Below are 19436 nucleotides of genomic sequence, written 5' to 3' on the forward strand. Positions count from 1 at the left end.
ACATGAAATAAACAACCTACCTGAAGTATTTTAAAGTTGGATAACCAGAAACCTTATAAAGATTGGTCACTAATTTTTCTTTGGTAGCATCCACTGCAGCAAGAATTCCAGCAACCTGAGCAGAATAATATACTTATTATTATTATTTGTCAAACCATAGTGGGACTCCATAATGAATTAAAAACCTAACCATACCTCTAGATCATATTCATGCATCATTTGATTATCTTTCTCTCCCTTCATCTGGCCACAATCATAAAGGTGCTGACTAATCCAGAAATTGCACAATAACCTAGGCATCACTAACAAAGATATCAACTAAAATATAGTATAGATTCCCGAATCTGATTTATTTTCTCATTTGAGTAAACTATTTTACTTTCAGTGGCCAGAAATGAAGCGCTAGAGGATATTTCATGGTTGGGCTTAGTATTGTGTGTTATTTGTGTAATGTTACATTAGTTTTCTTTTGTAATCCCTGGAGATGTCTCAGTTACTGAGACAAAATATAGGAAATATTAAATTCTGTTTTAATTCTTTCTGAGTGTTGTATACAACCCATTAAGCTTCCAACATGATGTCCTCACAGCACTTAAGCCTCGACACATGGAGTAAAAGGAAGTTGCTCATGCTGCTGTAGATTTAACATAATATCTGTTGAAGAATACAATCTGGAAACTGTCTATGACACTGGCCAAAGAGAATCCATAAGAAGAGGTCATCAAAAAGCTCTCTTCTGAATAACATCAAGAATATTTAAAGAAGTTTTAGGTGCCCTCACTCCAAATGTTACAGCAGTATAGAGCACTACTACAAGGTTGGGAAGATTTGGGATTTGTACAGAATAAGTAAGTGGATAAGAAAAATAATGTTCTGAACAAAAAAGAATGCAAAGTTTTTTGCATGCTGAGGATGATATAGAAGTGATATGATTATACCAGGAAAGCTAGGCAAGTCTTGACAAGGTGAGAACTGTCAATGGTACGAGGAGAAGAAAGAGTCTTTCTTCTAAAAAAAAAAAAAACTGCGTTTTGGAAGAACTGAATGCGACTAGGTTATTACTGTGCCAATGAAAGATGGTGTGGAGGTCAGTGTTTAGGGAACCTATCACAGATGACCTTCAAGCTTGAGATGTTCAAGTTACAAAGTTTGTTGTGTGAGCAGAATGAGTGGAATATGCTATAATCAAAAATACTGTGAACAGAACTTGAGGTCACATTAAGAGTAGGTTGTTTACGTACATAAGGAAGGTGGGTGAAATAACAGAGCCCTGAAGAACACCTGCATTAACCCTCCAACCGGCCAGGGCATCTATAGACATTCAGCTAAATCTGGATACGATTCAGACGACCTGTTGAAAGAACATATAGAAGAAGTGCAATTTGGCGATCTTGTCATTTAGAAGATGTGATAATCCCTCATGCTGAAGAACACTTAATCAGATTATCTCACGTTCATAGCTGCGTCTCAGTTGCCTATAAGAAGAAATGCAGGTCCTTGTTCTATACTGGGTAAATTGATCTTAATTATATTGGATAGACTAAAAATATAGAAATTATTTTTATTTTTGTTTTCTCTTTTTATTGTAAAATCTAATTTTAATGCATGGACAAATTAAAGATCCTTGCATAGTTTCTTCACTTAAATATTGCCTTATCTTGGAGAACTAATTTCATTAAAATTTTTTTTTCTGTTAATTTTTTCTAATCACTAACTCGACAAAACATTTTCTTTGTTCTCAAAGAAATTAATTCACTATAATTATTTGAAATATTATTTAAAAAAAAAAAGGCTGTCAACGTTCCAGATTACGTTATTTTTAATTTTGTTCAAAATCATATTTCGAAGAATACTTCACAGGATTGTAGGATGCGCTAGGGTGACTTTGCTTTATAGAGAATAACATGAAATTCTTTATTCGTATCACTAAATTTTTTTTTCTTTATATCGTAATCTACTGTTCTTTGCACTTTCACCTTCTTGGTTTTCCTGTATAATTGGTCATTACAAAAAAATTAATGGTCATGATTTAAATTGATATATATCATTTTCTGCTAGTTCAGCTGTTATGCTCCAATTTTAAAGCAAGCAATATTTTTGCTTATATTCTATCATTCATCGTCCACAGAATATGCTCATGTTATCTCATAATACTCAAATTCTGTTTTCCGTGTAATATCATTTTTTATCAATCGGGAAAACATGCTACAATTGAAATATAGACTATTTCACCAAAAAATAAAAAAATATAATATAATAATAATAATGGGAACATTTTCACCTTGCCAACACACAGCATTGATGTCAAATGGGTTCCAAATTTCTTGTGTAGGAGATTTATATATATATATATACATATATATATATATAAAACAAAGTTTTGAAATAAAAATTTCCACTACAATGAAGTTCAACAGGATCAACAATATTATCGTCTTATTTCTTTTTCTCATGTGGGAGAAAAACAGCAAAATGTCACTCTTATAATTATATCAGATGTTATAATGGCAAAAATAGTAAGAAAGAAATCATCTGCACTTTCTTTTCAAAACAGAAATAAAAAACATTGTAAATTCACCCAACGAAAAAGAAAATACTACATATTGTTCTTCCGTTATCTGATTTTTTTCTTGTTGTACAAAGTAGAAATCACTGCATAAAACATAGGAGAATGCAAGAGGGCAAAAATCTGTAATTGATTACATTATAACTAATAGAGAAATCATGTGGAAAAATTATTTATATAAGAGTTTGAACATCAGCAGATATAACATTTCTTCTAGTTTAGATATGTGGCATTTATGAAATAGCTAAACCATGAAGGTGGCAAGATATTCTGTAGGTTGTTGAAGCACAGAATTATTATTATTATTATTATTACTTAACACCTCCAGGAAGTCCAAACACTCATCGAGGGAGGACATCTACTCTACAACTATCTCCACAATCCACTAACTACAATGAACCACAACTACACCAACATCACCTACAGCCCACCACCACTAGTATTTTCACAGACAATCACAAATATTTAAGCCCAAATGGAGGAAAGAGTGCTGTAAAAGGGATTAGAGATGATAAAGGTGACACGAAAACAGGAGAAAAAAAGATATCCGTGAAGTATGGAGTTTTTACAACTGTGCTGAAATCACTGCTAAACAAGCAGTGATGTCAGCACAGTGGTAAAAAACACTGACCAGGCATGCAGTCAGGAATACATATCCATACTTGAAGTAGAAAAAGCCATCAAAAGTCTGAAATGTGGAAAGGCAGCTGGAGAAGATGATATTCGACCAGAAATGAATGCTCAAGTATGGAGGTATAAAAGTCTTACAGTGGCTGCACTGTATAGTTCAGAAGGCCTGGACAGAGGGACGAATTCCAGATGATTGCAGTAGAGCTCTCATAGTACCCATATATAAAAAGGGAAATAAAACTGAATGTGAGAATTATAGAGGTATTTCTCTACTGAGTGTTCCTGGTAAGATATATGCAAGTATACTTGAGAAACGGTTGAGAATGATTATGGAAGGGAAGCTTGGTGAATAACAAGCTGAATTCAGGCCAAATGGAGGCTGTCAGGATCAGATTTTCACTTTATGACATATAGTTGAGAAATCATGGGAATATAACAAAGATCTGTATTTAAGTTTTGTACATCTAGAAAAGGCACATGACAAGGTGCCAAGGGAGAAGCTATTCGAAACTACAGTCATATGGTGTCAATGGAGCATTATATCAAGCAGTACTTAATCTTTATTTGAGTTGTAAGTCAGCAGTTAAAATTAAAGGAAGAGTACAGGAAGGTGCTTTAACCCTTTAACTGCTACGGTCAAGTTAATTAACTCGATTTGAACTTTCAATGTGTAATACTCATTTAACCCTTTAACTGCTGAGCACGTATTATTATGAGCTCAGAAATACACACCTGCTTTGATGAGCCCGTATATGTATGGTTGGCGCATTTCCCATATTTAGTCAATTTTTTAGCATGGAAAGAATCATAAGATATTCAAACTTCGCGGGTAGGTTCCTCAATCTATTGCCAACCAATTGAAGTTTATTTGACTTGGGTTTCTGTCTTTGTATGCCATCTAAAGAGAAAACTTTAAACTAGTGCAACTATTCATATGCAGCACGATGCATAAACCACGTGACTGCAGGGATTTCAGGGATGTCACAATATGGCATCTGTTAACTCTCCTCTTGTTTATCCACTGTTCTCTCATACCCAAACACTCTTTTGTTGTTTCCGTTACCTCGATACTGAAAGCTCTCTCTATCAGCTATCAGTCAATCTCTATCAGTCAATCACACATCAAACTCTTCGGCGAGCATGCGCACTCCATGAAAGTGGCAAGCAAGAAGTTATGTATAACGGCTGATATGTTGTCTCCATTAGCTGTCCGGACTTCTTACTTCAGTTAAGGTAAGAATTTTAATTGATTTTATTTATAAATTTTACGCAAAATTAATTCAGCACATGGGACATATCAATAGAATAGAAAATCAGCAGTTAAAGGGTTAATGTTCAATCTGGTGTTAGACAAGATGTACATCATTCCCTCTGTTATTCATTATCTATATGGATCACATTATGAAGGAAAGTGGTCTTAAACCTGATATCAAAATTGGAGATATCAATCTCAGCTCTTTGATTTATGCAGACGATGTTATACTTCTAAATAAATCTGCTACAAGTCTGCAAGATTCCCTGACTAAAGTGAATAACTATTGTAAAAGATATGGAATGAAGGTCAGCAATAACAAGACAAAGACAATGAAAATATCAACTGCATTGTGAATGGAGAACCTATAGAAAAAGTAAAACATTTCAGCTACATAGGCACGATTTTTAATGAAGATGGTAAACTAAATATGGAAATAGACAACAGAATCAACAAAGCTGGTATGATAGAAAGTCAACTAAATAAATTTATATGGAATAAAAAAGAAATTAGCCAAAACACTAAATTAGCTGTATACAAGACAGTATTAAATCCAATATTAATTTATGGATTTGAGAGCTGGGTCAGAAGTAAAACCCTTGACGAAAGACTAGAGACTGCAGATATGAGCATCCTGAGAAAGATTAGGGGTGATAACACATGGAATCAATGGCAATATATTAAAAACAAGGATATTAGGAAAGAACTTGACATTGTCAGCATCCAGGAATGCGTTAACAGAGCTAACCTCAGGTGTATGGTCACTTAAACAGAATCAGAGAGGAAATAATAAATTTAGTTTAATTCTTTATCCAAGTGTATGCATTACGCCTGAAGTATTTTCAGGACTGAGGCAACTCGTAGTAAAGGTGGGCCAAGCTCTCATCACTACTTGCCTCAGTATCTCCCATAATGCAAAGCACATTTCCTTGCAGACATATATAATGCTATGCATTAAGGGAAGGGCCACTACCCAGACCAGTTTCGACCTTTATTGAGGTCTCGTCAGTGGGAGCCAGACCCAGAAGTGGTGATGCTAAGGCAGAAGCAATGGAGAGGTCATGTTTACTTATACAAGTTGCCAAAAGGAGTACCATCTTATTATTAAATTACTCTGGATTTAGAGAAAGATGTGGGAAGTTTATTTTCCACTTGGTTAGACTATAATAAATTTAGTTTAATCCATTATTCAAGTGTATGCAAACAAAGTTTGCGCTTGAAGTATCTTCAGGACTGAGGCAAGTCATAGTAAAGATAGAACAAACTCTCGTCACTCCTTGTCTCAGTATCTCCCATAATGCAAAGCACATCTCCTTGTGGACATGTATAATGCTATGCATTAAGGGAAGGGCCACTACCCAGACTGCTTTCGACCTTTATTGAGGTCTCGTCAGTGGGAGTCAGACCAAGAAGTGGTGATACTAAGGCAGAAGCAATGGAGAGGTCATATTTACTTATATGAGTTGCCAAAAGTTGTACCACCTCATTATTAAATTATTCTGGATTTAGAAAAAGATATTGGAAGTTTATTTTCCACTTGGTTAGACTATAATAAATTTAGTTTAATCCTTTATCCAAGTGTGTGCAAACAAAGTTTGCGCCTGAAGTATCTTTAGGACTGAGGCAACTCGTAGTAAAGGTTGACCAAGCTCTCATCACTCCGTGTCTCAGTAGCTCTCATAATGCAAAGCACATCTCCTTGCGGACATGTATAATGCTATGCATTAAGGGAAGGGCCACTACGTAGACCAGTTTCGACCTTTATTGAAGTCAAGTCAGTGGGAGCCAGACCAAGAAGTGGCCCTTCCCTTAATGCATAGCATTATACATGTCCGCAAGGAGATGTGCTTTGTGTTATGGGAGATACTGCGATCTGATAATGTTGGAGTCTTGACAGGTAACAGAGACTGATTTGGAGGAAATTTGTAGATAAGAAGTTGGTAATGATGTAATTGCTCATGTAGTACTATGCTATCCTGTACACCCCTTGAGGATATATATCAGGAATTTGTGATGATAATGATGATTAATGGGCATGTTCCCCAAGTGATTTACGTTTGTAACAGATGTCTTGCATACGATTTTTAAAATAAATTCTCTGAAATATCTGTAGATTGAATAGGTCTATAACTCCCATCCAAAAAAAGAAGATTATGTAACGCATATGCTCCTTTTCTTTTAAATAATTCAAATCCTCTTTTTCAAGATAATTGTATCAAATAATTTATAATGGTTCAATAATAAAAGTGAAATTGATCATTATAAATTGAAGAAATTATTTTTGCATAAATAATGTATCAGCATGTAAAAGAAATGTCAGTATTTCTGTGTTAGGATGTCTGCTAATCAACAATTGAAAATGAAACGACATTCTTGATGTATTCTGCACTACAGCTTGAGGCACTGTAGTGTGATGTCTGGCGAAGCGGTCTCTTTTTTACTTTCTCAGAGGTAGTGAGAGTAATCTAAGCCTTTAGCTTGTCCTCCAGCTAAGAGGATTATTATCAAGTATTTCTAAGACAGATTATTTTAGAAATAGCAACCAGCAGCTGCAGTAGAAGTAGAAATATTTATATTTTTTTAAGAAAAAGAAATAAAAATAATAATACTGAACTTTCTTTTGTGTGTTATGCATATAAACAGTTTTACATGGTGAAAATATAGCATAGTATTTCTAAAATTTGAAATCATTTCAGCAGAAAGTAGAACAGCTGATTTTAGATTGCAAAGAAATAGTACAAAATTAGAAGCTTCATGGTAATATTACAAAACAGTACAAAATTAGAAGCTAACAAAATTATTGACTTATTTCTTTTGTCAAAACAGAAAAATGAAGTAATAGATTTTGCATACTGTCTGGAGAAGTTTTAAACTTATAGAGATTCAGAGTAGTTATATAATTGAGTTCCAGGAGAGGATATGGAGGGGTGGAGAGAAGCATTGGAACATCTTCAAAATGAGCATAAATCATTCTGTATATGATATCTTTCATATTATATTTTCAACATATCTATGGTGGTTATGCACTGGATATTATTGTGATGTGCATCCGACAAAAAAAAAAAAAAAAAAAAAAAAAAAAAGAACGCGAAGAGTCCCCGTTAAAATATCATTGGATATAAATTTTTGATACTAAAAAGACTGCAATCAGAAACTGAGTAATGCAATTTAACATCATTTGTTGTTCATAATATATCCTGGATAATAATAATAATAATAATAATAATAATATTATTATTATTATTATTATTAAATTATTTAAAAATATAAATATTTGACATAATATTTTTAATGCAAACATTTGAAAATTTGCGAACAAATTGTTTCTATATTGTAAGTAAAGTGAAAGAACAATCAGTGCAACTGTTCCATCGCACTGATTTGAAGAATCTTGTCTTGTCAGATGTCATCTCCTGACAGGAGGTTGACTACCATAAGCTTCCACCATGTACGGTTTTGTGCTTCTCTTTTGCATTCTTCATAGGACAAAAAGGTCCAGTCCTTAATATTTCCCATCCAATCTGTTCTTTGTCTTCCTCTTCTTCTTTTTCCTTGTATCATTCCTTCTGGAAGTGCTTTTTGTAGAGATTCATGCCTTAGTATGTGATCAAGGTCAAGGTAGCTGGTTTTCCTTTTCTTAATGGTTTTCAACAGATTCCTATCTTCTCCAATCATCTCTAATATTTCTAAATTAATTTTTTTGGCAGTCCATGGGACTCTAAGAATTCTTCTCAGGATCAACATCCCAAAGACTTTTTAGTTTATTTTCACAATATTTTGATATTATCCAGGTTTCTGTTCCATATAGCAGTGTTGACCATACGTAGCATTTGGACAGCCTAATTCTTGTTTTTGTGTGAATTTTCCTTGAGGTCAGAATGTTTTTCATGCTAATGAAGGTTGATCTAGCAATTTCTATTCTTCTAAATATTTCCTTATCAAAGTTTCCATTCTCTGTAATTAGTTGACCCAAATATATATATAACTCTCTACTTGATCTAAAGCATTTCCTCTGATCTTAATATTTATATTGGGTATTTTCTCTTTTTCTGTTGTTACCAGCATGGTTTTGGTTTTTTTGAAGTTGAAATTAAGTCCATATTTTTCACTTAGCTTCAGCATCTCTTCTAGTAGGTTTTGAAGATCTTTTTTATTTTCAGCTAGTAGTACTGTATCATAATCTTAAGTTGTTTATATTCCTGCCACCTATGCTGACTCCTTTAAATTCTTCTAACTGCTGGAAGATATTTTCAGTATAGAGGTTAAACAATGTAGGAGAAAGAACACAGCCTTGTCTGACACCCTTCTTTACTGGGAATTCTGATTTGAAGAATAAAATACAGCAAATTTACTATTACTAAATAGATTCATTGCAAAGGCTGATAAGTGGTTTATTTCAGGATTGATTATTTTTGCACATGTGAAATTCGTTTCAATTTTAGGGAAGAAACACAATAAATCAATTGTGAGGCAAAAAAAATGGTCAAATATCTTAGGACAGTAAATGAAATTCCAAGTAACACAGTACATGTAAAGACAGGTGACACAAAGGTCGCTTACCAACAGTGAATCCACTAATAGCTCTAAAATAGCCGTAAAGGGCTTAACGGCAGAGGGAGGTAATGGCATGATAAAAAGTAGAATGCCAATGAAGTTTTGATCCATGAAAAAAGCTAGGATGGTCTAGCTATTTCATCTACCTCAGCCAGTTGGGAGGTTAATTGGAAAATATGAAGAGAGAACACTTCTGCAATCACACAGTAAACAACCTGAGAAAAAACTGGTGATCTTCTAAGAAACCCTCGATACCAAACCATTGTAAATTCTTTGGAAATTAAGGTATAATAGCACAAATTTCTCGAAATCTCCATGGCATTTGTCCAGAATTGGGTGATGTAGGGAAGGAGATTTGGTGGTCAACTGGTTAGGTTAACAGTTCTCAAAGAAGTGACGATCTTCTCTATTACTGAAGAGAAGATTGAGGTGAGAGCTGCAGCTAACAGTTTGATTGGTATGCAGCTGTCACTTTTTTTTTTTTTTTTAAATTCACTGTGCATGAGCTTACTTTAATGTTGCAGGGCAGATGCCAGCTGAGTATAATATAGTGTACGATAAAGGACAGGTATTATCATAGGAGCATATTGCATGAGCACAACTAGGATATGATCAGAACCAAAAGCCCTTTCATTATTCAGGTTTTTCAAGAGTCTGTTGACATCTTACTGGCTGAAGAGCACAGGAGGAATGCAATGCAATGGACTAGATAAAAAGGAAAGTGACTTGCCTTGGTCATCTCTGCAAGATGTTAGGAGAAGAATGATGCTAGGAGATATATACTTTATCTTTGGGAGATATAGTAATACTACCATTTGCACCTAACAGCTTTTGAAAGGGATTAGAAGCCATCATTGCCACTGGCACAGGTGGCAAGTTTTCTACATTCAGTCCTTTCAAAGTCAGACTCAGTTTAAGAAGTATTTATGAGCTGTATAGGCAGTGAATAAGACTGGAGTTTCTGTCCCGTGTCACTCAAGCTATTCTCTTCTCTTGGACAACTCTAAGCTCATTTTAGGAAAACAATAGCTGAATTAGAGGATGGGAATTTTGAATATAGTTGGGAATGTAGGCCATCTTTCCAACATGGATAATTTCTGTAAGAAGAAATTATCCATGTTGGCAATGCTGTAGTGCCTAAGCACATGAGGGTGTAAATGGCAGAGATGAGAACATTTTACTAGAGATGAAATTCATATGAGAATGTGATTTGTACCATGAGCACTGGTCACCGCAGTGGCATACCTGAAAGTAGAACTGGTTAAAAAAAGATCTAAAATTTTGGGTGCGAGGAGTGAGATACAAAGAATTCTGAATGGAAGACAAAGAATCTGCTTTGTCAGTGCTTTCAGCAAATATCTCTGCTTTTTTCTCAGTTTTTTCAATGGAATCGAAAAACAAGAGCTATGCAGAGTTGTGGATATTAAAGTCATCAAGGAAGGAAGATGACATCATTGTTTGGGAATATGGTATGCAGGAATTTAGAACTGGGGGAAATGATGGAGACAGAAGATGAATGAGACATAAATGAGGCAAGGAATATTAGATCAGATGAAAGTCCAAATACTGCCACATTGAACCAAAATCATACCAGGTGTAGTTTTAACAAGTAAGAAGATTATTTTTGTTATGGTATTAATTTGGGATGCAGTTAAAAACAGATCAAGTTTGGGTGTCTGCAGATAATGGTGCACATAATTTAAGTTGGTGTTTATACCATGAATTCTCGTGGAAAGACTTAGACGTTGGTTATACATTCTTACTAAATAGCTTAAGGAAATTACAATGTACAATAAAATATACATTAAAATAAATTTTAATATACTTCCAATATTTCGGCAACGTCACGTTGCCATTATCACAGGAACTTGAATACAAGACATGTGCACGCAAGCACAACTTACAGTAAATGAGGAACAAAGCAGGAAGCTATTCTTTCTCCTAAAAGTCCTGATGGTGCCCACTAGCGGGCAACGTTGGTATTCTTGGTCGATTGGGCTGAAGGTCTTCTGATGTAGGTTTCCCAAATTTGGGGGAGTCTCATGCACCCAAATTTGTTTAGGTTTGGATTGTTTCTTAGGGCTGAGGCTGATTCCATGAATAACCTTTCGTATTTGAATTTACTACAGTGTATTATCGTGGCTTTCTTCCACCGTATTCTATGGCTGGTATCCAGCGCATGGTCTGCAAGACCAGAGTGGCTGTACTGGTGAAACTGGATGTAGTCCTTGTGTTCTGAAATTCTGATATTAGCTGTCCTGCTTGTTAGGCCAAAGTAGGACAGCTTATAGCTGCAAGGGACGTGGTATACACCAGGTAGGTCTTGGGGGGAAGGGGAGGGGGTTGGTCTTTAGTGGAGCAGATAAGTGATGCCAATTTTTTATAAGGTCTGTAACAAGAAGTTAAGTCATATTTTTTTAGGATTTTTGTAATTTTTTCCGAGGTGCCTCAGATATAGGGAATGGTGATGGATTTCGAGTAATACTTGTTGCGAAGGGGGAGAGGGGGATTGTGGTTTATTGGTTTCAATATTTTTTGGATTTTTTTGGGGGGTAGCCATTGGCTAAGAAAGTTTGAGAATGTGGTTTAGTTCTGCAGTTAGGGCATTGTCATTTAAACAGATAAGTTTAGCCCTGTTGTGTAGTGTCTTAATGACTCCAACACTGCTTGCTAGGGGGAACCATCAGGACTTTTAGGAGAAAGAATAGCTTCCTGCTTTGCTCCTCATTTACTGTGAGTTGTGCTTGCGTGCACGTGTCTTGTATTTAAGTTCTTGTGATAATGGCAACATGACGTTGCCGAAATATTGGAAGTGTATTAAAATTTATTTTAATGTATATTCTATTGTACGTTGTAATTTCCGTAAGCTATTTAGTAAGAATATACCATGAATGTTGGTATGAGTAAATATGAGAATACATATTTTTTTGTGTAAGATTTTGAATTTTGAATTGTTTTTGGCATTTTTGTGAAAGGTTTGTTTATTTTAACCATAGTGCCACTATTCAAGTTTATTTTCATGTTAGTATTTCAAAGGTGAAGAGAAAAAGAGCAGGTGGACATACTGTGGGAAGAGACAAACTCTTAGATGCATTACCCATATACAGAGAGTATTCCATCTGCATGCCATAATGTGCACCCCCCCCCCCCCGGTGGGTGCTTTTTTTTGTAAACCTCAAATACATTTGTTCCATGGGTAGGCTATGAATTTTTTCTATTTTTTTAAAATTAATTTTATACACGGGTAACCATGGTATAATGCGGATGTTAGGTTCCACAAAAATGACAACGCGTTAGAGAAATCGCATTATTCGAGACTCAAATCACATAGAAAAAGTAAAGTTAGGTTCCAAAATCGTTTTTTTTTTTTTTTTTAAGATTATTTTAAAAATATATTTTTATTTAATTCAGGTAATTCATGTAAATTAAGAAAATAAATAAACTTTGAAACAAATACGTAGTATAAAATTATAAAAAATTATAAATTGCACCTAAACTTCATTGCACATAATATATAAATGTTTTAGGCAAAATAAACTAAAGTGTATATTTTAATTGTCATCACTCTCTTCAAAACTAACATTTCATAGATGTTCTTTATTTACGAGTGGCCAGATATCGTCATTGTTAAATTGTGAATGAAACTATGTTGTGTAATTTATTTTTTTTCATTCACATTTAACATTGCTTATTATATATTAATCATAATTTGTATAAAAATTATTTATTGTTCCTTAATTAAGAATTACTATTTAAATATTTGTTCTAAACTTAACCTATTATTAATTTATTAAATAATAATATGTGTAGAAATTTATGATAACTAAAATATATATGTAAAGTAACGAAAAGTGTATTATAAATAATTGTATACGTAATGAAAGAGCTGATTAAGTAGCTCAAATATTCTGTTTATTCTTATTTGTGAAAATTTAACGTTATGTAATCACTTATGTAGTAGTAGAGCATTGTATTACATTAGCGAAATGTTTGCGTTCATGCGTTGTTATGGAGACGCATGAAATAAACAAGCACGAGTCGAATAGAGCGTGACCTTCGGACTGAAAGGAGAGGAAAGATATAATATAAAAGAAAAGATTTTGAATTAGAGGAGAGAGGAAGTTTTTGGGGAGCGGGAAGGAAGGTAGGATACAAGCAAAAGAAGTGGAAGAAAATTATAAGTTCTCTATGGCAGAAATTCATGAGAATAGTGTTTAGAAGTGAGCCAAAACATAGTGAATCATATACTTAGCTGCAAGTGAAGTCAGCTGTGTTGTATAGGAAAATTAATGCCGTATCCGGATAAATAAAGAACTGGACATTCAATGGAAAATTCTGATTAGTTCCAGTTAGTCTAGGATTACGTCTTAATTCTATGTTGCCCTGAGAAGAATTATATTGAGATTAACTAGTTTGAGAAAAATAAACAAGGAAAGATATCAGTGCCTTATTGATGTGTTTTTTTGGAGTAGTGAAGCGCAATTAACAGTAGTTCAGTTATATCGTTGGAGAATTTTTATTAATGTGTTCCGCTAACGTAAATAAGTTAATTCATAAGTGTGCTCACAATTAATTGATGTATTGAAGATTGTATCTGGTAAGAGTAGTCATATTTGTTTGTTTATTCTAACATTAACATATCTTCGAAGTTCAAAGTCCGAAATAAGATTGCTTGGAATATTGTCTACCTTGATTAGTGCTTCCTGTGAATTTAAACATTAAGTACAGCTGATGGATATGTGGAGACTAATTAAATAAGAAGTTTCGTTTTATTAACTTGAGTTAAGAAAGCTTGTGATTTTGAAGCTGTGAATTGTATGTGAAAGTTTAGAACATTGAATTGGCATGAGTGACTTAGCAAGATGTATTAAGTTAATTGCATTGTTTCCTTTTAAAGCAGAATTCTTGTATTTGTTATATATATCATATATTAAATGTTTTATTTTGTTAATCTAAATATTGTGTTTGCCTGAATTCCTTTTTATTGCACCGGTCATAAATATTCGAATCTTGCAGGAACCCCAAGTGAAATAGTAAATAATTCGGCCTAAATAAATGAGGAGACTGCTAACTTAATTAAGAATTGATCCTACTATTTTGTACAGACTAATCTAAAAATAGGGTGGCGCAGTATAATTATAAATTTCTCTACTTTTGGATCGGTGATCAATTTGCAATTAATTGTTATATTGATAAGAGTGACTTGAACCAAGATGGCGGATTTAGAACATAACATGAAAATAGAACGTCACGACATCATCACTTGAAATCTCTTGGACATAATTTGAATAATTCTCGTTGCATACTTTGGCTCGTTTAGTTATCAAGAAGTGAGTAATAAGACCTTGCTTACCACTATGCTGCAATTTTTTATTAAGTTCATAATACGGAGCTAAACAAATATCCAATTGTCTCACGAATTTTCCAGAGCACACCATTGAGAGATCATTATCCATAAAATAACTTTCTTGCCAAGTCCAATCCTTCTGCTAATTTCTTTAAACTGAATTCTTTAACGGATTCATCACAATCAGAATCTTCGGCAGAACTTTCCCCGCCATTTGGTTCGACGGCATCTATTAATTGTATAGTTCCTCCTCATTTAAATCTATTTCCCCATCAATTAATTCATTAATTTCATTTTCAACCATATCACAAAAGTGCTCTAAGTGGTCATTACTATATAAAAAAAATTTTTTTCAAAAAAAAAAGCATTACATATTGTATGTAACTCACCAAAAAATAAAGTGCTCAGCTTGAGATTAACACACTTATGATTTTTAATGCACTTTCCTGGGCAGAAAACGAAGACAACTTTCAATAATAAATACTTTATATGGCAAACAATTGACCTACATGCATGCTAAAGGGTATTTCCCATAATATAAATTCGATACTTATAACTACATGTGCAACACGGGCAGACGGAAATTTAACAAAGATAAAATTAGAATTTTAAGTCGCGATTCGAAAAATATATGAAAAGATAAAGGGTTTTTAGAGTTTGTAGACCGTCCTATATCGAAACCGCGTTCAACAAGGGTTACTACAATTTGTAGACCGCATTGTATAAGTACCGTGTTATACGAGGGTTACCTGTATATATATTATTTGGATTTTTATTAATTTTAATAGAGTCTGGAAATACTGCTCTACAATCTAAACATGGAACTTTTTCATACCACCTTGGGCCTCAAATAACCAGGTCACTGGTGTAGCACCAGGTGATGAAATTCATCTCCCAACTAAACACAATCACAAACATACATGCTCAAGACAGGATTTGAACCCACAGCCTGTTGGTTCCACCACTTGGCCAACCATGCCAGCAATGAGATGGCAGTGAGATTATGTACCAGTGAGCCTTCTAAATGCATTAAACTTGTTCAGTCCTGAACATAATCTTGTTAATAGCCTGCAGAAGTGCTTTATGGCTGGACTCTGAAAGATGGGGAGTTCAGGATCTCCACAATTTGTTTGGAATGCCCTTGAAGGGCACTCAGTGCCATTGCATGTTGGTAGATTATACATGTGGGGGAGGATGGGAAGCCAGAAACTGGAACTCCAGCTTTGAGAATCAAATATAGTAATAGCCACTTCAGGCACTCAGTAAGCAAAGTAATAGTTGTGTTTAATTGGTGATGAAGGTTGTCTATCTTCAAAAAACAATAATTCCACAAATGAAAGCAACAGATCCTTAAACATCCTTAACCTGACCATCAAATGCTAAAACACAGCCATATAGATTTTCTCTGTTCAGAGATATCTGCATCCACAAACAATTTGCAATGCCCTAGATACAGTATGTATGTACCAATGAAAAACAAAACAAACCCAAACTATCAGGAGGTTTAGTCTAATCCATCACACCATACCAAAAATACTGAAGGACCTGACTAAAACAATTCGAGAATCATCAAGAAATACAGGCAAAAATGTTATTAGTGTGTGGAAGATGGCATAGTGGTAAGAAAGTGGTAGATGGAGTGCAAACAGAGGATAAAGTGCCATGTAGAGTGCCCCCCTCCCTAATGAAGTTTTTGTTGAAAGGCTTATACGTTAGCTATTCATAACTATTATTTTTCAGAGAACTTTTGAACCTCTTGTTCATCCTAAAGAAATTTCATCTCTCAGTCACGTGCAAATAACAATGTATACTAAATATATTAATTATAATAATGTTAATTAATACTTCCCATATTTTAGCAATGATACATTGCCATCAGCAGGGATCACAAAGCAATGATAAAAGCATACAGGCACTAATACTAGATAAATGAGGCCGGAGATAGGCAACCAGAGTCGGACTGAAAGTCTTAAATTTGCCCCCTTCCCCCAGTGGGCTAAACTGGGTGGTCTTGGCTGTTGGGCTGAAGATCTAAGGACGAGTGCATCCCAAATATGGGGCAGTTACATACACCCAAATTTGTTTAGGTTTGGAAAGTTTCCCAGGGCTGAGGGATTCCAAAAATAGTCTCTCATATTTGTATTTGCTATGGTGCATAAGAGTGGCCTTCTTCCAGCATATCATGTGATGAGTGTCCAAGGCCATACACACACACACACAGTTTGCACCAGCAAGGGACTTGGTAGTCACCTGATATGTCTAGGGGATGTGGCTGGTCTTTGATGAAGAAGATAAGAGAGGCCAATTTTTTATGTGGTCTGTAGGTGGGTGTAAGGTTGTATTTCCTTAGGATATTTGTTAATTTTTTGGATGTGTCCCAGATATATGAGGTGGTGACAGATTTTTTGTAATCTCTGCACTGAAGGGAGTTGCAGCTACAAGGTTTTAATATTTCATGGATTTTGTGGGGAGTGTTTTTCCTAAAAGCTTGTTTTATCCTAGCAGGTATGATTTGGAAGACTGAAGGAAATGAGTCAAACAACAACAACAACAATAACAAACAGATGGAGAACAGTCCCCCCCCCCCCCATGAGTACACACAAGAGCACCAGATGTCGCAATTCTACAAGAAGAGAGATCACTTTCACAGGATATGTATTCTCTATATTCAGAGAACTTTTGAACCTTTTGCTCATCCTAAAGAAATTCCATCTTTCAGTCATGTGCAAACCCAGAAACCAAATCAAGTTTCTTTTACTTCCTTCTAAAGATAAAGTGCAACTGCTCTTGCCTGGAGCATATCAAATGCCTGGAGTATATATCAAATTCTCCTACAACTGCTAATAAAATTACCTATTTTGGACAAACAACTCAAACAGGGGGTGGCTTCGTGAATAGGTACTGAGGAACTGCAGCACCCCCAATTTTTCTCGATATATATAAATATATTTATTAATTTATTCATATTTACTTCTAATATTAAATTTTATCATCAACAATCCTATACTATTCTCTTATTTTGTATAAAAAATAATAAAAATCCATCTTGTAGCACTTAGGAGGGTGAAGGACACTAGCGGCACATATTGCTAGTATTAGCTATGTGTGCAAGCATATGCACGTCATAGTGACGTGCATATGCTTGATGTGAGCTATTAGTGTAATGCGACACTGTCTGTCGCACAGTTCCACTGTTGTTTATTGCAGTTTGCACCAGTAGCAGAGTGTTCGTAGTGCTTATCATGTTTATTCAGTCTCTTTAAATATTTGGACATTACAATTAAAGACATAACATTTGTTACAGTTTTTATTTTAGAATATTATTGGGGTTATTGACAATTATGACCTCAGAAATGCAACCTCAATAAATAAGTTCTGCGACAGTAGTGACTGTAACTGAACTACATATTCTTCAACAGTCACACAAACATCAAGGAAAAAGTTATTGACCTTTTCGCTCGAAACAAAACAAGAATCAAAACAACATCACAAACTGGTAGTTGTGATGTTGAGATTAGTGGCGGCTCTTGGCTTGAAATAGTGTCTATATATATTTCAAAAGTTGCAGCACCCACGCGATTTCAAGCCAAGAGCCGCCACTAATCTCAACATCAAAAACTACCGGTGCTAACACAAAATGTATTTTTAAATATCTATCCTATATTGAACTAAATAATTCATACTCTAGTCTTGCCAAACACTCAACTAATAACACTAGTGATAGGATCATTTGGTTTCATATCGCTATAAATGGATACGTTTCTGTATAAAAGCACCTACAAAACTAAATTTATCAAAGGAACTGCTTAAGTTATTCTTGATCATCCAAAACTCAATGATAAATGTTCTCTGCCAAAAATATGAGAAATTTCATTAAAGAATTAATTTCTTCATTTAAAAAAAAAAAAATGTGAGTGTGTGTCTGCATGCAGACCCACACATATAATATTTTTTGTTTTTGAATTTTCAATTATAGTTATTAACATTGCCAATGGTTTATGCGACATAAACTGAAATATTGTGACTTTTAATGAAACTTATTTACAGTGAATTAATTTGAATAAAGCTGGCCAATTCAAATATGATTTTAATTGGGCAGCCTGGTGAGCAGAATGCTTAGCATATTGGCTCTCGAACCAACAGGCTGAGGGTTCAAATCCCAATTTGGGCATAGATGCTCGTGAATGTCTTTAGGTGGGAAATTAATATCATTGTCACTAAGATTCCTGCTCGGCTTTCTTGAGGAGTGAGGTGATTTTAAAAAGTTCCACGTTTGGTCTCTAGAGCAGAGTTTCTGGACTATATAAAAATAAATATGTATAACATTAAAATTGAAACAAACTATTTGATTTTTAAGACCATGGATTTAATAAACATTTATACAAATCATCTACTAGTTATGCTAGCTGTAACTGTCTAGCTTTGTCAAGAAGAGCAAGGATATGCTAGTATTAAATGCAAATACAAAAGAATGAAGTAACGGTTAAAAGCAGACAAATTGGAGTGCATGCGTGACATCACACGTGAAGACATAAGGCGTGAAGACTTAGTTATTGTTATTAAGTTGTGTTTCGTAATTTTTTGCCTAATTTAGTTCCGTTAAACTTAATGAAATTAACAGATTTTTCCACGTCTTTCAATATTATTCCCTGGTATCTATTGAGATTATTTCCTATTCGTAGGATTACTGCAGCTTCTTTAAAGGTTCTACATCTAAAATCCTCTTCGATATATGGCATGGAATTGTTGTCCCAATCTGTTGAATGGTTTGAAGTTGAGAAATGGTGTGCTAACCCTGAAGTATCTGTTCTATTATGATTGACATCTCCGACATGTTCCTTCTTTCGAATTGCTAAGCTTCTTGAAGTTTGGCCTATGTAGGTAAGTCCACACCTACATGGTATGCTATAAACTCCTTCGTATTTGTAGAAAGCGACGCTATCCTTCGTGGATCTTAATAACTGTTTTGTATTTGTGGTAGGTTTAAAAACAACTCTGATGTTAAAAGGTCTCATGATTCTTGCTATTTTGGTGGAGACTGATCCAGCATAGGATCAGTCTCCACCAAATATGACGATAGATGATAC

At 34.5% G+C, this 19436-nt stretch overlaps 1 protein-coding gene across 5 annotated transcripts in view; it reads right to left on the reverse strand.

The window, feature by feature from the left end:
• The window catches only part of LOC150099108 (protein disulfide-isomerase A5), a 953872-nt gene that overhangs the window by 393252 nt on the left and 541184 nt on the right, over positions 1-19436 (reverse strand). For all 5 annotated transcript variants that reach the window (XR_016549469.1, XM_090404751.1, XM_090404750.1 and 2 more), the window contains exon 13: positions 21-115. Coding sequence is in view for 4 of the 5 variants with exons in the window: in XM_090404751.1 (XP_090260877.1) it covers positions 21-115 (95 nt within the window). In the remaining variant the exon portion in view is untranslated. The remainder of the gene's footprint in view (positions 1-20; positions 116-19436) is intronic.

The sequence above is a fragment of the Typopeltis vanoorti genome, chromosome 15 (assembly GCF_054136105.1).
Source record: "Typopeltis vanoorti isolate ZY-2024b chromosome 15, IOZ_Tvanoo_1.0, whole genome shotgun sequence".
Classification (NCBI taxonomy): Eukaryota; Metazoa; Arthropoda; class Arachnida; order Uropygi; family Thelyphonidae; genus Typopeltis; species Typopeltis vanoorti.